We start from the raw sequence: 23,487 nt of genomic DNA, 5'->3' as shown, positions 1-23,487 counted from the left end.
AACCATTTTTTCCTTTTAAACACAAATGATATTATAAATTTTCTTATGTTCAGTCCTGAAGCAACCCCAGTTACTTCAATGTCCCACTGAGGTTACCAACATTGCAATTACTGAAATGAACATTTATTTATATAGAATAGAATAGAATAGAATAGAATAGAATAGAATAGAATAGAATAGAATAGAATAGAATAGAACAGGACTATTTCAATTGGAAGGGACCTACAATGATCATCTAGTCCAACTGCCTGGCCAATTCAGGATTGACAAAGTCAAAGCATGTCATTAAGGGCATTGTCCAAATGCCTCTTAAACACTGACAGGCTTGGGGTGTCAGCCACCTCTCTAGGAACCCTGTTCCAGTGTTTGACTACCCTCTCGGCGAACAAATGCTTGCTAATGACCAGTCTAACCTCCCCTGGTGCAGCTTTGAACCATTCCCATATGATATGATATATGAGACATCAAAAGAGCATGATTGGGGCCCTGGAGTATTTTTTTGAGTTTTCATTTTTATACCATAATGGCTATATTAAAAAAACCTCAAAACTGTGAACATATGATTCATTTATATTTTTGTAAAGACATGTCACATGGGAGAAAAGCTGCAGTCAATGTGCTGATGGCACTACATGCGAAATAAAACAGATGTCAGGCTAAGAGCAGCATGACTGAAGTGTTTTGGTGAGTCAGTGTTTGATTACTGAAATCAAATATAGGCGTAGGGAAACATTATTTTCTCTGAACAAGGACTTATCACGTGTTATAAGCACAAGTGTGTATATGACATTATTACTTCTATCATTAATAATTGTTGTTTTGATGTACTCAGATCAAAAAGTTAAATATTCAAAACTAAGATGAACTTTTGTTGTTTGAGACAGAGATAATAAAGTATCTGTGTAGAACCCTTTGTATTTAATCCTTTACAACTCATTCACTTTGGAGAAGACCTATGTGTTTTATTAGAAACTATAAAAAGTTATAATGTAGTATTTTTAAAAAGTTTATGTGTAATTTAAAGAACCCTACAAAGCTAGAGTATTTTTTTTCAGAGAGTAAATGAAATCTTACCTAATTAAAAATTAAAAGCATGTTATCAAACTCAGTCTATCTTACACTACCTTTATGACTTTGGCCTTGTTAGATTGGTAAACTAAACACCAGGCTGGATAATGAAAGAAAGTGTATGTGAGACATATTGGCAATACAGAACTTAAGCTTGGCTATAATATTTTTCTACAGAAACCAGTATGTTATGTTTGAAAGGAAGACAGTACTGGCAGTCTAAGCCACCACTGCTGAGAGAAAAAAAAAGGGGGGGGGTGAATTAATGCGTTTCAATTTTTAGTTTCAGCTCCAGGCCTTAGGTGATAATTTAGGCTATGATGGAGAAACCTTGAGATCCCAGGGTCATTAAAAGAGGATGAGGAAGGCAATGTCTGGGTGTGAGATCTATTGAGACTAGTCAACCAGAGAGGCTGTCTCTGACTGAGGGGGATTACTGCCTACAGGGTATGTCCCATGGTACATCATCTTGACAGCAGATCCAAATCAGACAGCAACATTCTTCTAAGAAAGTAGGCAGTGATTAAAGAAAGCAAAAAGGAAAGTACAAGCCTGCATCTTTTTTGACTGTTGAGATTCAAAAACGTTGAAACTGGAATTAATTTTAAACCTCGACCCGACTGACAGAATTGTACGAGGTGCAAAAATCCAGCCTATTTGTGACAGTTGGCTTGCCCTCAGAATCTCACTCCTCACAGATTATTTGCTCCTGCCCAGGACAACTATATTTTCATTGCTGGAAACAAAGTATAGCACAATTCTGATATAAAAGTAGGATTTTTACAGGAAATAAAGAGTGGCTAAACAAAAATAATATGCAGTTCTGTGAACACAGAAAGAAGCAAAGTGAGAAAGTCTTTACACAAAATGTTTTATTAATATTGTTATTAGAGGGGAAACCTTATGTAATACACATAATTCCGTTGTTTTTTATGTTGTTAGGTTATGCTATTAAAGGCTAATCTCCATAAGCACAAAGGAGGGGAGGAAAAATGATAGGTGGGGGAACCCCAGTAACCTAGTATCAGAAGAAACATAACCTTGACTTGGCTCCCCTCAGGGTCATTAAAAGAGGATGAGGAAGGCATTGTCTGGGTGTGAGATCTATTGAGATGAGTCAGCCAGAGAGGCTCTCTCTGGCTGAGGGGGATTACTGCCTACAGGGTATGAGATTCATTAGGGAATGCCAGGAAAAGCAGTTTGGGATTGTGAGAGACTTATAATATTATGAGGCATTTCTGAGAAGGACCAAAGGCAAGGAGAAGGAGGGATCAAAGTGGCTTGGGGAGGAACAAGCAGGGATAACAGAGTAAGAAGAGGATGAAAGGGGAAATGGGAATACGTGCTCAGACTCATTACTGCATGCTCCTGGGGACATGGATGTGCAGCAGCCTTGCCTCTACTGGGCTACTGGATTCAGCAATTCATAATGTATGTTGCTACCAAATTCAGCAATTCTTAATGCATGTTAAGAGAGCCACTACTGAAATAATTTCCATTCCCCTTTAATTGCTTCAGGCTGAGCTTCTTGGGGGAAGAACAGAAAATCAGAGAGTTTTGCAATCTTCTTAGCTATTGGCTAAGTTCTAACAATGTTTTCTAACAGATTGTTTGATGAGTAGGAAGTTTCAATAGAGTTAATAACCCACTTAGAAAAGTTACTAGAGGAGACAGAGAGTCCTGTCCTTTGGATTTATTGAAAACCGTAACTGTGCTGGCTGATTTAATACACATCTCTATTCTGTAACATCCATTAAGAATGGCACATAGAAATGAGTGCCTGAATCAGTGAAGAAAGCAAAGATAGTAATATAAAGTCATTTTTCTAGATGTTGAATGTAAAAAGGAGATCAAAACTGTAAAATCTGCTTAAAAAACAAATTGCTAAATGATTTGAAACACATAATTAGATAAAATAGAAGTCAAATGATACACACTTTCACCTTTCTTCTCCACAGCGTTTAGAGATTGATCTTCCTCTGATGTCAGTATTTCTTGCGTATCTCTTCTGTAAGTAAAAGATTATTCATCTTAAGACTTACATAAATTCTACTGGAGCAAGTTGCAGGTATATTAAATGTAAAGATGTGGAAATATAATGTTGGGAATTGAAATATAATTTGGGTTGCGCAAAATAAAAATCAAATATATTTTATCATCTAAAATGTTATTGTCTCATTGCATCAAAAGTCTCGACTAATGAAAGGCTAATGAAAATGGATTTACCAAGAGAAATCTTCTGCCACCATATTTACTGATCTAAATGAGATATTCCTCAAAGTTAACATGTATTGGATTATTCTGAATACATCACAACTAGTCTTAGAGTACTGTTTTAGTACATTTGTGTTGATAAATGCACTGATACCTTTAACACAAAGTAAGGCTTGAATTTTCTTGTGCTCATTTTATATGTTCAGATATTCGGAATATTTTACCTTACTTCTTCTTCTTCTTCTTTCTTTTTTAATGCTTCATCTGTTAGTCTTTTCAAAATCTTAGAATTAATTTCATCCCTATTTGCTAAGTATGTTCTGCGCAGTATACAGACTCCTGCAGTACAATTACACAACAGTAATGAGTTTTATGCATCTGTATAAAACTAAAGTTGAGTTAGCAAAATTATTTAATAAATGATAGACAACTTTACTACTTCTTTTTAAAGCCAAGAAAAGGCATATACACCACTGAAATGTTATACTGTTGCTTTCTAAGCCGTTAGACTTTGTTTTCAATTTCAAGCACCTAATAAACTGAGTCTGGGATATGGGAAAGTTATGATGAAGGCTATAAGGGGAGACAGCACTGAAAGGATTTATCTTATATTTTTTTATATCATGCATTACTGTGGCATTTATTTTGTTTGTACGTGTACAAAGAAAACTATGATGAAACAAATGAAAAACATTCAAATAAAAATATAAAGAATGTACATACCTATACTACTACAGCTGGTTGACAGAAATGAAGAATATGCTGTTCCTACTAGGAACTTTACTGACTTGTTTACTTCAGCAAATAGATACACGATATATGACTGTGGGGCTGCAATCGATTTCCATCAGTGGAGTTATGCCAGTTTAGTCTAGTTCAGGGAATAGCTTACAAAGTAATGACCCAAAATGCTGTGAAAATGTGAACTTCACAACTACATTATTATTGAAGTGACAGAAATTAGTGGGAATTAAATAAAGGATTAACACAATTGCGCAAATGAAAAAAAAAAAAAGAACAAAATGAAGCAAAATAGCTAAAATCAAGGAAAAATATCCATAAGCAAAATGCTACACTTTTAGCCAAACTGTATAGCAGACATTACGATCTTGTATCTTTCACCTCACTTTACTCATACTTCTTCCTCCCATATCTCATGTGATCACTATCACAGAATCACAGAATCACAGAATCAATCAGGTTGGAAGAGACCTCTGGGATCATCGAGTCCAACCATTGCCCTGACACCACCCTGTCAACTAGACCATGGCACTGAGTGCCATGTCCAGTCTTTTCTTAAACACATCCAGAGATGGTGACTCCACCACCTCCCTGGGCAGCCCGTTCCAATGTCTAATAACCCTTTCTGAAAAGAAATTCTTCCTAATGTCCAACCTGAACCTCCCCTGGCGAAGCTTGAGGCTGTGCCCTCTTGTCCTATCGCTAGTTGCCCGGGAGAAGAGGCCGACTCCCACTTCACTACAACCTCCCTTCAGGTAGTTGTAGACTGCAATAAGGTCACCTCTGAGCCTCCTCTTCTCCAGGCTAAACAACCCCAGCTCCCTCAGCCATTCCTCGTAGGTCAGACCCTCCAGACCCTTCATCAGCTTGGTTGCCCTCCTCTGGACTCGCTCCAACACCTCAACATCTTTCTTGAAGTGCGGGGCCCAGAACTGGACACAGTATTCAAGGTGCGGCCTCACCAGTGCTGAGTACAGAGGGACGATCGCTTCCCTAGACCGGCTGGCTACACTATTCTTAATAGAGGCCAGGATGCCATTGGCCTAGTTATCATCAACTAACAGAAAATGTATTTTTATCTAAATTTGAACTGTGAGAAACATGTTACTTAACGGTTAGGAACATTGGTATTGATTTGAAGCAGATGATAACTTTGTGTGTACGGTTTATATTTTAAACCAATACTTTCAATTAAATGTATTTTTGAAAAAGGGAGGGTGAGTGAAGGGAATTTTTTAAAAATTTAGTTTGTAAATTCATCTTTAGATAATTATGTCTTGGTATTCTTCTGCAAAAAAGTTGTAGAGAGTTTTCAGAGGCTTTGCCTGGTGGCCCAAGCATGCACTTTCCCATCTTTGTGTTTTCTCACAGTATTATGAAAAGCAGCAATGCCAAAGAGCATTAATTTACTTCATTATTCAGAGTTCAAATGACATTGAACTGAAGTGAAGCAGCTTTAATTACAGAATTATCATATGCACGGCATCCAGAAGAATCACAGTTACTATACTACAACTAATCATTCTTTCTTCCTTGGGTACCACTACATGTGTTTCTCATGCAAAGGATTCAATATTGTTTCATCTGATGAAAGATTTCAGTATTACTTGACTAAATTGAGCAAGTGACCTATAAGCCTTTAGAATAATGAATAATAAATTATCGAAGTCCTAAGTGGCTGACCTGAGAATATCTGCTACTGGTATTAATCAGAAATAAGCTAGCTTGCTAATGGAGCAGGTCTGTAGGTAGCTCAGCTGATTCTAGTTGAAAGAACAATGTTCTTGCAATGTCCTGTTTTAGTGCAACTGGAAGTCTGTTAAGCAAATTTCTATGCCAGTATTATATTTCACTTCAATTTGTTATAATAGGCTACAAATAGTATGACTTGTATTCAATTTGCACATGACTTGTTTCAAGCTGAGACAGTAAAAATACATGCTTTATCATTTAAAGTATGTTAATTTATTTCTTCCCACCAGTGAATGAAACTGAAGAAAAGTTTCTAAGTTGTCATTGATTCATATGAAAGCCTGATACAGCTCCAGGGATAAAATTAGGGTACAGATTCATTATCATCTCAAATACATTAAAAATGGGAATGGTGGATTTCCTTCCAAGCCCGAAATCTACTTATACATAGGGCCAAATGGGTTGTAATTAAGAAAGCAGTCTTTTTCGCTATTTGATGTAAAGACTGGAACAGTGTTAGTTCAAACAGAGGTACCATCATGGCTGTGAGCACAAAATTTAAGTTTCATGAAGGACCTCTCTAACTTCTAGGAAAGGCTTACACTTATGCTTTAAAGAATCTGCTATCTATCAGACTAAAGAAACAGAAGATGATTGTGTGGAAGAGATGGCTACCGAGAATAGCCATCTCTAACATTCTGTGATTCTGTGATTCTGTGAGTATAAAATAGATTGTTCAGATTAGAACAAGTAGTTGAGAGCTAGTTTTTGAGAACTAGTTGGAATGGCACAAAGGTGTACATTGCAGGAAGGAAGCACATAATTGGAAAGCCCTAGAGGTCTTCATTTGAAAGCCTCTGCTATGGACTCCCAAGTTCTTCCCTCCCTGAAAGAAAAAAATGGGGCAGTTACTATTGACCAGTTTTCAACATGATTCCTATTAAGAATTATCTATTCCCAAAGTCTCTGATTTAGAATAGAGCCTTTCAGGGATGATAAGACAACATTTTCTTTCATCCAGTTAATTCACTAATTTGTTAAATTCTGAGAAGTGAAGAGAAAGTTAACATAATTCTTAAAGCATCTCTCCCACCTCAGTCCTCTCCCTGCAGAAAAGGCTAGAGCTTGACTCCTGCTGTTTGTTATTTAGTACACTGTATTAACATTACATTACTGCATGCCAACTACATGAATAAGGTGCTTTATGTGGTTGTAAGAAAAGACAGTGCACTGTGTCCCAGAAACTAGGTTCATGAACATTTCAATATGCTTGAAATGTCTGGGAAGCAAAGATGAGTCATGGAAAAGCAATTTGTCCTTAAATTCTTTCTGGAAATACCCGAGATGAGGTCTTCTTGAATGACAGGAACAGCAAATATGATTTTCTGACAAACACTGGATATAGAACTTTCTCACAGAAAGTTCTGTATTTACTCTGTATACGAGCTCCAGCCATGCTGAAAGACTTTTAGTTAAGATGTTTAAGGTGTTACAGAATTTCACAAAGCTATGTGACTAAGTAGTTTAGGTACTGTAGCTTGAGTTGTGAGGATGATTAGCTGACCAGATGACATGCTTCTGAAAAACTTTTTTTTTTTTTTTAAATAGGAAATCTGTTCTGAGTAAACTCTGTAACCTTGATTTGCTGAGGTTGATTTTTATATTCAGGGACAAGGGTTTGAAAAGCCTTCTGGACTGATTCTGATATTGGACAGTTACTGAGCTTTCTTGAATGAAGTATGAATAGACCTATCATTCTTTTCTTGAAAGGAAGTTTCTGCTACCTTTTGATAATGGTCTAGGTTGAACAGGTAATGATCAGACATTGCCACAGGGCAATGAAACTTGTGGTGTGGTATAAATCAGGCAAGCATAATCCATTAAAACATGATTTGGCAGGCAAAACTTTTAACAGTGTATGAATCTGTTCAGTTTTTTATACCTGGTACCAACCTTCCTTCCTGCTTGAAACAATAAAGTAAAAATCCCTTCCTCTGAATTCAGGGGTACTAAGCCTTTGTATCAATCTGGATAAGAAGTTGCTCAACTTTTTTTGACCCTAGGATGGGGAACAGGATACACCTGCATACAGGTATTTCTCCTCCCCTTTTCACTCAAGCAGAGAAAGTTCATATCTGTAACCTGATTTTGTAAGTGGGGAAACCAATGCACAGGCAGGGAAATTTGACTAAGAGCCACATCACAAGCTGGAGCCAACTAGGCACAGAATACAAAAGTCTGGAACTGCAAGAGCCCAGTGGCATTTACGGCTGATTGTAAATAGGAGGAAGTTGAAAATAGGATTATATTAACATCTTTGTCGGCGACATGGACAGTGGGATTGAGCGCACCCTCAGCAAGTTTGCCGACAACACCAAGTTGTGCGATGCAGCCGACACGCTGGAGGGAAGGGATGCCATCCAGAGGGACCTTGATAGGCTTGAGACGTGGGCCTGTGCGAACCACATGAAGATCAACAAGGCCAACTGCAAGGTCCTGCACGTGGGTCGGGGCAATCCCAAGCACAAATACAGGCTGGTTGGAGAATGGATTGAGAGCAGCCCTGAGGAGAAGGACTTGGGGGTGATGGTTGACAAGAAGCTCGACATGAGCCGGCAATGTGTGCTTGCAGCCCTGAAAGCCAACCGTATCCTGGGCTGCATCAAAAGCAGTGTGGCCAGCAGGTTGAGGGAGGTGATTCTCCCCCTCTACTCCGCTCTCGTGAGACCCCACCTACGGTACTGCATCCAGCTGTGGGGCCCCCAACATAAGAAGGACATGGAGCTGTTGGAGCAAGATGATCTTTAAGGTCCCTTCCAACCCAAACCATTCTATCATTCTATGATTCTGTGATACATAGGAACAATTTTCTTTACTGCGTTTGTAAAGCATTCCTGTTTCCATTTCTGTATAATTCCCTTAATCCAAATTGTAAGAAATTTGGGGTACCCTTGTTGATTCACTGGGTTCCTCCTTCTCTAGACCCCTGAAACTATAAATGGGACATAACTACTAGTTTTTCTTATAAGTGTACTTTATATACAGATATCAACACAGAAAAAAAGAAAAGATTAAATTTCATTAGCGTGCATTTACTAACCGTCCTTTTCTGTATCCTTCAGACAGACAACAGTGTCAGGTAAAAGTCCTTTTTCTGATAAAGCTGACCAGTGATCTACTGATAGAGGGTAGTTATCCACTACCCATCCTCCTTTTGCTGGAGCACCAGGAAACCTGTCTTTGTTCTTCTTCATAAGCTGTTATAAAATGTCAGGTTCAGTAACATAAGACTTAAATAGTCTGTGAGCTGTTCAAAAAGACTACACAACACAAAATGATTTTCTAAATGTTATGATTTTTCCCTATTGTCATTTCAGGTCAATAAAAAGTAAGACATTTATAACTTTATATGTCTGAATGAAATAAAAGCATTTTAAACAAGAAGAGATTAATGTGCTAGTGATTTTTTAAGGTTCCCTATAAAGAATTTAGATTCCAGTTTCAGTAGTTACAAACCAGTGAACAAATTCAAAACAATTGAAGATACTTGGATAAACCGTCATATACAAAGCTTTTCAAACACTTGTATCTGGTGTTGAGCTCTTTAATAGTGACTAAGAGTATAAGAATAGGGCAAGAATACGGTGATACTTCCCTCAGATAATTCTCCCAGCCTTTAACAATTTGTAGCCCGGGTACTTTGCAAGATGGAAATAATTTTTACATATATATAATAGTCCTCAATAGATTTGTCTTTTATGATCTTGCTCAGTCTCTCCTCAATCCTATGTAAGCTTTCAGACTGTGTGATATGAACTAAACTGATCTTTCAAACAGAAAAATTAAGAGCAGATATTGATAATGTATAAACAGTTACAGGTTGCTCTTAGAAAAAAAGTGCTTTGCTATACAGTACTTGTAGTTTTACCTCTGCGATAGCTCTCTCCAGTACTTCAGCATGTATTTCAGGTGACAGTGTAACTTCAGAGACTGATGCACTTTTTATGGCTTCTTCTACCATTGCTTGAACTTCTGGGTGGTCAGCAGTTATCTCTGACATTCCTAACAATATAGATTTTTTAAAGCACTTCACAAAATTCTGAAATACTTATTTCCTCTGGTCAGGAATAACCGCTAGGCAATTAAATCCCACCATTTCATAATTACAGTGCAGCAGTTATTTTAAGCAATATTATACAATCATACTGAGAAAGAATCAAATACCAGTTCTTCTGAATGCAGTTCTAGAGGGTATTTCATAAAGATAAGTTTTAAGATCTTGGTTTGCTCTCTCATTACAAAAAAACACCCTTTTAAACTGTACAGTATTTTCTACCATTAAGTGAAATATTGTTTCAATACGAATGGAATGACATTTGTGTACTAGAACAATCAGGTACCTGCAGCACCTGAGAATTTCCTTTGATTTTATTCTCTTTGATTCCTAAATCAAAAGGTTGACCAGATTGATTTAAAAATCCATACAAATCATAGATCAAGCAGTATATTGTCAACAATCAAGAAGTCTGCATTCCCCTAAGATGCACAAAATGTTCATATTGGATCCATATTTTGTTATTAATTGCTGACACAATGGACTGTAATTGTTTAAAAATTTTTTAAGGAACACTCAGAGTTAGTTCACTGTTTAAATACTAATTGGATAAAATTTGGTGAAGAACTGTTTTAAACAACTGCAATATCTACTACGTGAAGAGTAAAATTTGGAAAAAATGCCATATTTACTTTCTGTAATTGTGCCAAGATTTTTCACTGATTGTGTTGATACTTTTTACATGCACAAATTTACACATTATCAGGTTATTTTTGCTAAGTTACAAGCTCCCTGGGAAAGGGACAATATCTTACTAAGTGTTTCCACTCTGCAAAATAACTCAACCCAACCCAAACTCAAAACCAAACAGACTTTACAGTTATTATATCTAAAGATATTATATTGTACCTCTCCAGTTCAAGAAAAAGATCTTTCTTTAGTGCTCTCTCAACCATCTTTTGCTGGTATAGAATGTCATAAATGAAAGAAAGAATATAACTGAAGGAACAAATGCTTTTCTTTAAAAAGACAAAGAAATTTGTAAAAACTACCTCACAATCCACCTTTATTTAATTTCCATTTTAGAGCCTTATATTTAATTAATGTCCATTAATTGGATCTACCTAATAATCTGTCTTCCTTGGTTGAGATGAAATATCAGTCTCTTCTGTATGAAAAAAATACTACTATTTGTAAACCATGTCAGGCTCACAGACATATTTCATTTGTTTAAGTATATTTCAACAGGTTAATTAAAACTTAGCATACTTTTAAGTTTCTCACATTCAAGTGGCAAAAACTCCTACTCCTGAATTCAGATCCTCTCCTCACTTATTTTTTTGTTTGTGTGTGAATTAACACCTGTTCTCCTTCTCTATTAAAAAATCCTGAAACAGTCTTATGCTATAAAAAGATATGCAAGTGAAAATACCAAACTTTTCATCAAAATACATGCTTAGCTCCTACAAAGGTCAGTGGGAGTTTTTCCCCCTGTACGCTAATGTGGTATTAATGGGTTAATAACTTTCAATGACAACATGAATTATTTCATTTTAGGTTTCTCAAAACGACAATATCAGCAACAAGGAAAAGATTTATAATAGTCCTACAAGTGTAAATGAGGAAAAAAAAAATTATCTTTCACCTTTTAATTTGCAAGAAACACTGAAGTCATGGAACGACATGCTTAAAATAGCTAAGATTTACTTTTTACTTTTTTGGATGATGGCAGATTTTATAGTAGTCCCGTCTCCCAAGTTTATTTCCTCTCTGGTTTTAGCGGGTTCTTCAGAATCGTCTGCTTCTTTGACACTACTATGTTCTTGCAAGTCTCCTATAGTTATGAAGTTGTACTAAATGCACTGAAAACTAGATCAGTAGAAAACCCTTTTATGCAAATTCTTCACCACAAAATCCATCTGACTAAATCAGTTACATGTCAGCCTTCTCTTCATCTGCAGCCTCCCAATCTGTGGAATCCCCCAACACACCTCCTAGGAATCACAAGCACTTTTGCAGCCCTCACGAAGGCAAGACTAGTACCTGTCAGCCTGTGAGACACAAATGGCTCTCTAGCAGTACCAGTTTTTATCTGCCTGTTTCTCCCCTTAAAAGGAGAGGTCAGAAATATGACAAAAGCCAGAGAAGAATTTAAAAACACACAAGTCCTGAACATTTCTTCAGTTCAACAGATTTAATACCCTCCCCTGTTTTCCCCCCAAACAGAACAATGTGGTTCTGTTTGAGCTGGATGTCTTCTGAGCACATTAACAGAGTGGGACCCTCTGAGTACGTGTATGTTATCTTTTTAGTTTGAATGAGAAGAGTATGCTTTAAGTGAACCTCCTGATCCTTCCCATGCTTTGGTACACATGGCAAAGCAGTCTTGGAACATGCAAACTAATTGATTCCTTCGAGATGCACATTTACTATGCAGAAACCCATGTGATCAGCCCATGAGATCACAATACAGCTGGTCTGAAAGTCCTCTGTGCATGACATGGATATTGAGTCCCTAGCACCAACCGCTTCAATTTCCTGACCTACTCTGACAGTAGACAGAAACTCTGGGGGCTTCAGTGGAGTTTCACAGCCTCACTGCCTATACCTGAACTGGACCTGGGAGCACTCCGGACAGTCAGGGGGCTATTTAACTAATGAAACTGATACATGTCTTTTGCATAATTTTTTAGTGATTCTCTGTAATTCTCTCAAAAGTCAGAATTTACTAGATAATTAACTAAATAATTTCATTAGGAATAGGAAATATTTTCTGGGATAGTTACCTCTAGATCTACATTCAAGTTTCCAAAAATATTTAATTTCCCCTTCTGAAGCTTTTTTATTTTCTATGACAATTTACATCCTTCATCTGTTTGTAGTTCTGTTTTGCAATAAAATTGCTAGAGCTCTCTAAAGTTATTAATTAGGATTAAGTTCTAATTAATTCTAATATGATTTCACATACCTGTCCTCAAAAGTATTTATATAGCCAGGAATCTGGAACATAACACTGTTTAATGTTTTTAATTTTGGTGTCATAGTTCACCATTATTCTTACTGCAACACCAATGGTTTTTGTATCACTATCAGCTTGTATGTTTTGCAGCACCAGAGGAATATACTGACTTCTCGTAGGTATGTATCTACCCACAAGTAAGTCAAATACAGTGATTCCTTGCTTAGTTGAATAAGGCAAAACGGCCTGTTTGTCCATTTGAACCAAAACTAGAGCTAACTGGAAAAGGCAAATCCAATTCAATAGAAAATTTTAATTTCAAAAGAAATAATTTTGGAAAAACCTCACTAAATTTCCTACAGAAAGAAACCCCAAATTTTCTTTAAAAGATATTAAAAGAACATGTTATGTTCACCTTTTCAAAATATTTTCTGACTTAATTGAGCTGCAAAAACCTGGGCAGCTTAAGAAGTCTAAATGTGACCAGAGCTGGAGAATCTTGTGAATGTGCCATCTCGGACAGGATACTTGGAAGGATGCTCCAAAGTGGAAAATCTGTAGATTGTGAGTTCACATCAGCCTAACTGACAAGTTGCTTTCTTGAAGAAAATTTCAATTTTGCAGATATTTGTCAGAAAGTCATTCAAATGGAAAGTTTCCAACCAGTATCAGTGAGAACCAATTTCTTCTTTCAAAAAGAGCTCAGAAAACTCTTTCTTACGTACTTGTGGCCCTCAACTTCAGAGGATTTATATATAGTATCAAAAATACTGAATTCTACTCAGCTGTTCCCTTCACTGCATGTTCTTTTAGTTCATATTTAATGCACAACAACCATAACAACTTCTGTAATATTTTGTAAGTTGAAGTGACAGCAATTGCTTCAGTTAAATAACCTAAAGCAAATAAGATAGCTTCAAAGACCATGGAACCCCTTATTCACCTGATTCTCTTGACTGTTTTTCTAATTCCAACCTGTTTTTCACTGCTGTTATAGCCTTTTCGACTGTATCCCTTCGCACTTGCTCAATGTTTTCTCTTGATTCTTCTATATGGGATTGAATGAGTTTGGCCATATCAAGAACCTAGTGAAATGATTTGAAAAAATAAAAATATCACAGAAGAGAAATATAGCATCTGATCCAACTTCTATACAATGAAATGAATTTGGAAAAGCTCTGCAAATTTCAGAAAAATTTACATATAATTCAAGGGCAGGTTTTTTTTGTGGAAAAAATAATTTCTAATTTGCATTTACATTTAATTATCTTAGATACAAAAGTTATAATATTCTTATGCCAAGACAAATAACTGACACGTAAATATTTGTCTTACATAGAGGGTAAATAAAAATATTTTTGAAATTTAGCTGCTTTTATATAGAAGAATTTCACTACATTACTATGTTTCCTCTGTAATCCATATGTTTGCAATGTCTATGTTAATAATACAGCAGGAATAAGAATGTGCTTAACTGATGGCCAAGCGTCAGCTGATACCCTTGTTACATAAGGCATTTATAAACCTACCTTTCCTTTATATTTGTGTGCAATTAGGTTACAAATAGTTGTTCTTCCGGAGAATGGAGGACCAAATACAAGTACTTTACAAGGAGGAAGCGGCATTGGTGGTAACAGGTAAGGCCGTGGATTCAACATAAATGTTTTCAATGCCTCTGGGGATGACAGTACGTACATTTTACCTAGAAAACTTAAAACAGAACAGAAGCTAACAGATACAGACATAACTGTCTATATAAAATAGAAATAAGATAAAAATAAAAAGTGTCAAATTCCACTAACCTGACAGCCAAGTCTGGGTTTCCCAGTACAATATCACCTTCCTTTAGAGCCACAGGACATGCTTTCCCCCACCTGCTTCGACACCATCGATATCCGTGTGCTATTTGTTTGCAAGATGACAGAACCCGGAAAAGTTCATCCTGTTTATTAAAACAGCAATAACAGCATATATCATTTTTGTCTGAAGCTACATATGCCTTGTTCTTAGCCTTTTTTGAAATATTGTATTGGAAAATAAGCAAACGTAGAAAGAAAACCACATCAGACTTTTTAGAATATTTTTTAAAAATTACATGTTTCAGAACTGTAGGACAATTTTAAGGAGAAATTATTTAGTTTTTCCATTTTATTTAATAAAAATAGTACTTAAAATAGTTCTCATAGGCTTCATTTATTGTTTTCAGAAGTTTAAAATGATAAAGAGGTACAAATCAGCCATTTATTAAAGATGATAGAAAATGGCCAAGATTTCTTCTGAAGGGGATGAAGAAAGGACCATGGTCTGTGTGGGGAAATAGCAAGGCTGAAATATCTCTTTTGGGCATGCAGAAATGTCATGTGATAGGAGTAAGTTTAATAGACCTTTTACAGAAGGTGAATAGTGAGTGAATCTTAAAAGTTTATGGTGACTCTAAATTATTCAGAATAGTACAGACAAGTGCTGGCTGTTAAGAGCTCAAGAAGGACCTTCAGAATCTAGGAATCCAGGCATTAAAATAGCAGTTTTACACAGAAAACAGTAAGTTGTCATTGACTGTCACTGCTCAGGACCAGATCTTGGAATTATAATACCTACTTCCATGAAAATATCTGGTCAATGCCCAAGAGCAGTCAGAAAACCAACCGGAATGTTAGGAATGTTTAGCAAAGAGAGAATAGAAGATAAAGGTGGGGTTTTTTTTATTATATAAATCCTGCCCTTATTTTTACTGGTATGTGCATTCTGCTACCCTAATCTCAAAAAGTATGCAGTAGAACTGGAAAAGTTTCAGAAAAAGGCAATATGACTGATCACACAAAAAGATTTTCATGTAAGAAGAAATAAGATTAAGTAGACTGGAACTCTTCAGTCCAGGAACAAGACAGCTACATAAGAACAGGTTAGAAGTCTGAAATCATGAGTTATTAGAGGGCAGATACAGAGAACAAAACTATTCACTGACTTTTGCATATCAACAACTAGAGGGCACTGAGCTAAAAGGTGGCAGGTTCAACACAAAGGAAAGCAATTCTGTGTATAAGTCCAGTTAAGCTACAGAACTCCTTGCTCCAAATACTGTGGATGCTAAAAGCTTATACACAGACTAACACAAACACACAGACTAACTAAATGATAAATACATATGACCTCCAAAACAGAAAGTCCTTCACTTGTGAATTTGTCAGGGACTGAGAAAACAGAAGATGGAAGGGAGGGGTGTTTCTCTGAAAATGTATAGTGGACTCTCTCAGTCACAGTACCATCCATATTTTCAAAGTACTGTTTAAGAAATAGGAAAGATGACTGCAAGTGAATGTAGGTGAAGACATTTATACAAAGACTTCTGTTTTTCAGTTTTATTTGGAAGGGACACAAATTATAATCATCACGATTCAGAAAAAATCAGCACTAACTTGTCATGTTCTAATTAATTACAGGATGTGATGTACATTACAATGTATGTGATTTCAGCTATGCAGGATGTTGCTAAATTTGTATTAGCATGCTGTTTCTCATTCAGGAAAGAGTAAAGACTGAGCTAAGAGTCAGCTGCTGAGATTGTTATCCTTTGGCTAAAGTTGCTTTATTTTCTTGGAAGGAATTAATTCTTCCTCTATTGCTAAAACAAACATTTTATTCAAAATCTTATTATAATCACCTAACTTTTTTTTTTTTTTAATGACAGACTTTTTTCTTTTCATACTCTTTGCAGTGGATTTCAGTCCCATAATTATCTTAAATTCACATTTCTGGAAAATCAAGGCTCAAAAATGCCCTTATTACATATTAAAACAAACGTTGCTGTGAAACAAAGATGTTACAATATAAGCTTACAGCAGAAAATAAAAAATATTTTTATAATTATTACAGTCAGTCACATTTTAGAAAAGCACACTTACATTTTCCAGTCCCTCCAGCATTTCTTCTTGCTGACTTTGAAGTCTAGTTATAGGAGCTCCATTTCGAACACCCAGAGATTGAAGCTGAATGACCACTGACTGAAGAGAAAATAACTCTTGACTTAGTACCAATCAAAATTGCTTTTGTGATCCAAAGGGACCCCCAAAGTATTTTTAAAATTGTAACTTATTACTTATATAATGGCTACATATACATCAAGGCCCAATTTCTAGCTTGGAGTCAAGCTAGTTATTCGGCTGAGTTTTAACGAGGTATTTGGTAGATACAGGCAGTGCAAAATGCTGAATCATGGCCTTTGTATCTCCTCATTATGCTGTGAATCCCAAGCCTTCTAAAGGAATAGGCTGTGAAGGATTCTTTCCCACAAAGCAGTGGAAGTATTCAGATGAGGTCAAATTGGAAAAGGAGGAAAATCTCTTTAGGAGATCAGATTATGCACACTTGGAAGTAATACAGTTTTGGGTAATTTATTTAAAAAGGTACTTAAACCAGATGTCTACCAATGAGAATCAGATGATACTAAATTTAATTAAAGTATTTCCTGAGTCTAATCTTGCTTGAATGCAAGTGTTCTTTAAATGTAAAAGCAAATTTTGTTATGTTTGGACTAGTTTCCTAATAGGTCTTTGCTTATTTATAGGTAAAATAGTTGGAATCATTATACAACTTGATTGCCATTACTAGAAATCTTCTGTTGTAATGTTCACAAACAGATCATAAATGAAGAAATTTTATGTTCCAACTCTGTAAAATTAGTGGGTTTTTTTCCTATAGGACTACTGGTAAAAAGGTCGTGTTTTCTAATAGCAATTAAATGAGTTTTATACACAATTTAAAATTTTGCCAACACCTTAATAAAGAAAACAATCCACAGAATTGAGAAATTATTTTCTAGTGGAGGTTAATTAAGTTGGTGCATAGATTACTTACTACACAGAGATCATCAGGTCGCTGATTTCCATCCAGTTCAATAAGATATTGACAATGCTGTTCAGCCATCAAGTCCTGTTAAAGAACAAAGACATACTCATCAATTGAGTGTAGTTAACCAGATAATGACATTGAAGCTCATACTGTTCTTATACATATCAAAGGCTGGACTCCTGTGGACTCCAGCAAAAACAAGATTCATTGTACTAATGACTTAGAAAATCTTCTGGAGAGAAACTGTTATTTGGTGATGGATAAATACAGAGAGAATTCCAAAATTGGAGTTACAATTGGTACAGAAAACAGATTAGATATCCTAGCTCAAATGCAAGAGAGCTACAAAGAATCAAGACACAGTAATGTTTTGTGTATGAATTCAACTTCTAATTGTCTAACCATCATAAGTATCTGCTGGAAAATGGTGACAAAGTCAATTAACAGATTTCTTGGAAATACCAGCCATGAGACCAATGTTTTCATTTTGGTCCTGACTCTCAATTTCTGTAAAATTTGCCCAATATATTTGATTTTTCTTATTTTCAATTTTCCCATTAGTTAAATAAGATATTAGACTAAAAGAGACATCCCATGTCCATTGTTAATGTCTCTGTTTGAGGACTGAGAATACTCACTCTGTTCCTGACAGATGTTGGTCTAACCCCAGCCCTGAAAAAGCCTAGTGAAGGTGACTTTACAGCTTTCTAGGTTATCTATTCCAGTTCTTCACTACACTTATGGTCAGAGTTCATTTCCTTGCATCTATTCTAAGTCTTCTATATTATAAATTAAATTATTTATCCTACCTTTGGTAGACATAGATAAGAACTAATTACTTCTTTCTAATACTGTTCTACAGAGAAGATAATAGTTCGCATTTCTCTTATATACAAAGGTCTTATTAGTACATCCATAATATTTGCTTTTGTACAATAGCATCACATTTATTGACTCAGCGTATGACTGACTAAAACCCCACAGATTGCAGACTGCCTGCAGGACTGAGGTCTATCCAATTATTTCACATGTTGTAGTTGTTCATTAGGTTTCCTCTCTAACTGTAACATTTCACACTTATTTCTACTCAATTTCATCCTAACAACTTATCAAGAAATCGAAGTCTGTTCTCCAAAGTTCTTTCTACCTATCCCAGTTCAGTGCAAATTGCGCGTCTTATAAAATGTTTTTTCAGTTTCATCATCTCAACCTCTACCTGGGCCAATGATAGACCTCTATGTTCTTTTAATGTATTAATGGACCACTAAATATGTTCACTAATGCATTCATAATTAGCGAAGCCTAAGTAAGACCTACCAACTAGTGAAACGTGTTGAAAACATTGAAGTTTCGTGTACATTCTAAAGTAATTTAATCTAAACATCTTTCCATTAGTTTGCCTACGAGAAATCCATGTGAGATAGTATAAGGATTAAACATAAAACATTTTTTGCTTTCCCCTTCACAGCAGTAACAATTTGCTAGAATGGTCTCTGGTAATGGTGATGATACACTGGGCTCTTCAAATACTTCACTTCCTAGATTAAGGAAGCGTCTGTGGTGGCAGGTATGGTTTCACTTTTAAAACTCAAAGTGGATTATTTTATCTCGACTCCAGAGTAGAAACAACACCTACAGATGACAACTTTCTATAATTGATTTCAGTATGAATTTCAGAACTTGGGGATATGTTGTAGCATGCCTTGTGCCCACCTCCATACAATAATCCTCAAACTTTAAAAAAAAAAAATAGTGCAAGATATTTTAAAAAGTCTTTTGTTATGCATAATCATATTATTTTGCTTTTTCTTACTTCCAAAGGACGAAGCATTATATCCTTATACATTCCAACTCTTTCCTCTGCATTTTCAAGAATATCTTCAGGCCTCTGCACTAATTCATGCAAAAATTTTGACATCATAAGTGGATCTTCTTCAGTCTGCAGAATGAAAAGTTAAATATTTCAAGACACAGAAATAAAATAATGTACTAAACTAAATTTTGTCTTTACTCAAAGGTAAATAAAGTAGCTTTCCAGAATATTGCAATGAGTATTAGCCCAGTGATTGTTGACCGTGATCCTATCCTGACGAAGTGTAGTTTCTGCAAATTGAGGGGAACTTGCATTGATAAGTCTTTGGCCAGCATTGTAAACCAGAACAATTCAACCTGAATTCAAAATTAATACCTTCATGAAAAAAAAAAAAATCCATTTGTAGTAGTCTAACACTAAAACAGAAAACAAGCTAAGATCATGCTAATACTAGTAAAACTTGCTACGATAAACAAAAACTAAGAATGCTTTTATTTGCTTAGACCAAGAAACAGACAGTATAGAGTCACCATTCTCCTGATACACTCTTTAACTTATGGCAAGAAACAGTTCAGTGACTTAGAGACTGAATCAGGTCAAGCTATACAATAATCGCCTTTTGCTGTCATTTAAACCTACCATTTAAGTATTATCCCACATCTCTTAAACCAGAACAGAAACTCAATGAAGATTAGAGTTCAGCAAAATTAATTCATAATGTAGTATGGTGGTATTTCGGAATATCGGAATTTGTTCTGCTTTGTCTAGAGTACATTATAATACTTTGCACTGTTTAGAAATTAGCAATATTTACCTCTTCTTCCTCCTGCTCTTCATCACCTTCTTCATTCTCCTCTTGATGCTGATCTTTCTCTTTCTTATGCTTTTCAATAACGTTAGGATCCCACTGGTTCCTCTGATATACCTGCCCTGAATCAGGGTGTTGCCTTTGTCCTGATATTCTTTGGCATAAGTCATAGTCTGAACACTAGCAAGGAACAATTAAAAGGAAATAATGTGTTTATTGTACTGCTATAATAATTTTTCCTGAAACTGCAGAATGGGGTATAGGAGTCTGTTTGGCAAATATTTGAATTCATAAACTTCTTCTCCAACAACACTCTGAGTAAACACAAAATTTTCCAAAGCAGCGAATATTAAAGAGAGACTTGAATGCTTGCATAGTTTTTCCCATTCAGCATTTTACATTCCATATCAGGAGCGTAGCCACTACTTGAGCACATTTTACCATGCAAGTTATACCTTGTACTATAACAAGTGTAGGTGTAGTTTATGGATAAAAGTAGTTTGCAGACAAGCTTGTGATTGCTCTTGCAATTAATGTCAAAGTATTTTGGACTTGAGCAAGAGGTCCCAGTTGACTGGAGGTTAGCAAATGTGATGCCCATCTAAAAGAAGGGTTGGAATGAGGATCCAGGGATCTACAGGCCTGTCAATCTGACCTTGGTGCTGGGGAAGGTTATGGAGCAGATCATCTTGAGTGCCATCACACGGCACATACAGGACAACCAGGCAATCAGGCCCAGTCAGCATGGGTTTATGAAAGGCAAGTCCTGCTTGACTAACCTGATCTCCTTCTATGACAACGTGACCTGCTTACTGGATGAGCGAAAGGCTGTGGATATTGTCTACCTAGACTTCAGTAAGGCCTTTGACACTGTTTCCCACAGCATTCTCCTGGAGAAACTGTCTGCCCATGGCTTGGATGGGCGTACTCTTTGCTGGGTAAAAAACTGGATGGCTGGACTCAAAGAGTTGTGGTGAATGGAGTTAAATCCAGTTGGCAGCCGGTCACAAGTGGTGTTCACCAGGGCTCAGTATTGGGGCCATTTCTCTTTAATATCTTTATCAATGATTTGGACAAGGGGATCGAGTGCACGCTCAGTAAGTTCGCAGACAATACCAAGTTGGGCGGGAGTGTTGATCTGCTGGAGGGTAGGAAGGCTCTGCAGAGGGACCTGGACAGGCTGGATCAATGGACTGAAGCCAACTGTGTGAGGTTCAACAAGGTCAAGTGCTGGGTGCTGCACTTGGGGCACAACAACCCCATGCAATGCTACAGGCCTAGGGAAGAATGGCTGGAAAGCTGCCTGGTGGAAAAGGACCTGGGGCTGTTGGTCAGCAGCCAGCTGAACATGAGCCAGCAGCGTGCCCAGGTGGCCAAGAAGGCCAACAGCATCCTGGCTTGTATCAGAAATAGTGTGGCCAGCAGGACTACAGAAGTGTTTGTTCCCCTGCCCTCGGCACTGGTGAGGCTGCACCTCTAATACTGTGTTCAGTTTTGGGTCCCTCACTACAAGAAAGACATTGAGGTGCTGGAGCGAGTCCAAAGAAGGGCAATGAAGCTGGTGAAGGGTATGGAGAACAAGTCTTATGAGGAGCAGCTGAGGGAACTGCGGTTGTTTAGCCTGGAGAATAGGAGGCTGAGGGGAGACCTTATCGCGCTCTACAACTATCTGAAAGGAGGTGGTAGAGAGGTGGGTGTCAGTCTCTTCTCCCAGGTAACAAGTGATAGGACGAGAGGAAACAGCCTCAAATTGCACCAGGGGAGGTTTAGATTGGATATTAGGAAAAATTTCTTGATTGAAAGGGTTATCAAGCATTGGAACAGGCTGCCCAGGGAAGTGGTGGAGTCACCATCCCTGGAGGTATTTAAAAGATGAGTAGACGTGGTGCTTAGGGATATGGTTTAGTGGTGGACTTGGCAATGTTAAGTTTATGGCTGGACTCGATGATCTTGGGTCTTTTCCAACCTAAATAATTGTATGATTCTAAGATTAAGTCAATTTTACTAGGTACCTCTGATCTCTCAAGAGCTCTACTGTTACCCAAAAGCATAGTGCCGTTGTCTGAGAGGCTAAAGGAGTTTAGAAGTTTGGAGCTCTGGAAGAGTAAGCAACGGTCTTTCCATAAAAAGCCCTGCAGACACAAATTCAGTCTAATGTTAAACACAGATAAATCTAGGTGTCATCTGTGGTGGTAAAATTATTAATATTTAAGATTTGAAAGGTCTGGCTAAGAAGATTATCCTAACTAAAAGAACATTCCTTTCAACTAAAAGCTAACATGACTTGATCTTAGAGGTCTTTTCCAACCTGAATGATTCTATGATTCTAACAGTCTATGACTGTTTCCACCTCCCCAGTTCTGAGTTAAGACAATACTGGGTGTGCCACTCCTATAGGCTCCTATAGGCTATTTCCTGTAGAAAGAAGAGAGCCTTCGTTCTACATTGTCACATTATATACTGTTTGATTCCTTCTTAGAATTGTGGCTGTTTGTTAGCAAGCTACTTAATGAGTCCACCTATTCCAGGGAAGGATACCTGACTTTGATAACATTGAAAGGATTGTTTTTCCTCAGCTCACTCTTTTTTTCTTTCCCAAAACAAAAAGCTGGTTGGGTCCCTGCAATCACTTAGCAGAGAACAGGGGAGCAGAGGGGGAGATGCTGTCTGAACGTTTGCTCGCTATGATCATAGTTAATGAAGCTTCTATCTATCTGACCTGTCCTAAATTGTACTTGCATTAATATGCACTTGGAGTCCCCAGATCTCCGACAGGTCTTAACAAGGGTATCTTAAAATTATACTGTGGAATTGGAGGTGGGGCACAACAAACAATAATCATTCTTCCTTTCTAAATCACTAACACCTCCCCTTCAAACATATATGAAAAACCTGAGATAACAAGAAAATATTGCAGTTGTAAACATCAAATTGTTACAGAAACAGAGAATTGATTTCTACAGAAAATACAGAGCTTTTGCAATTGCATTACTAGCAACAGGCACACTACACTCATTTCCTGAGGTATCCCTTGAAGTATTACAATACTTTAGGATATTTCTGTATTTCTATGGTGAGTCATACAGTTGACATGACTGCTATGTGACATAGCACGTTTTGAAATAGGGAAGGAGAAATTTGATCAGATATGGTTCTTTTCTGATACATCTTCTGTCCTTTTTCTTGGAGAGACAAAATTTCTGTAAATCGGTCTGCTAATAACAGTATTTCATTATTCCCAGAGTTATCTAGAATCTCCCTTCTTCCTTTCTTTTTGATATAATGAAAAT

General features: G+C 36.7%; 1 protein-coding gene across 1 annotated transcript in view; it reads right to left on the bottom strand.

Moving 5' to 3' along the window:
- AK9 (adenylate kinase 9) overlaps positions 1-23,487 on the bottom strand; it is a 77,795-nt gene that overhangs the window by 40,351 nt on the left and 13,957 nt on the right. Inside the window, exons 7-17 of the mRNA XM_068416950.1 lie at positions 20,204-20,377; positions 19,390-19,515; positions 17,583-17,657; positions 16,631-16,729; positions 14,531-14,670; positions 14,258-14,438; positions 13,672-13,813; positions 9,644-9,777; positions 8,816-8,972; positions 3,507-3,621; positions 3,006-3,076 (exon numbers count right to left, since the gene is read on the bottom strand). Coding sequence (XP_068273051.1) covers positions 3,006-3,076; positions 3,507-3,621; positions 8,816-8,972; positions 9,644-9,777; positions 13,672-13,813; positions 14,258-14,438; positions 14,531-14,670; positions 16,631-16,729; positions 17,583-17,657; positions 19,390-19,515; positions 20,204-20,377 — 1,414 coding nt within the window. The remainder of the gene's footprint in view (positions 1-3,005; positions 3,077-3,506; positions 3,622-8,815; positions 8,973-9,643; positions 9,778-13,671; positions 13,814-14,257; positions 14,439-14,530; positions 14,671-16,630; positions 16,730-17,582; positions 17,658-19,389; positions 19,516-20,203; positions 20,378-23,487) is intronic.

This window comes from Nyctibius grandis, chromosome 1 (assembly GCF_013368605.1).
Source record: "Nyctibius grandis isolate bNycGra1 chromosome 1, bNycGra1.pri, whole genome shotgun sequence".
Taxonomy (NCBI): Eukaryota; Metazoa; Chordata; class Aves; order Nyctibiiformes; family Nyctibiidae; genus Nyctibius; species Nyctibius grandis.
The sequence above is the reverse complement of the archived record's forward strand: the minus strand, read 5'-3'. Positions and strand labels throughout refer to the sequence as shown.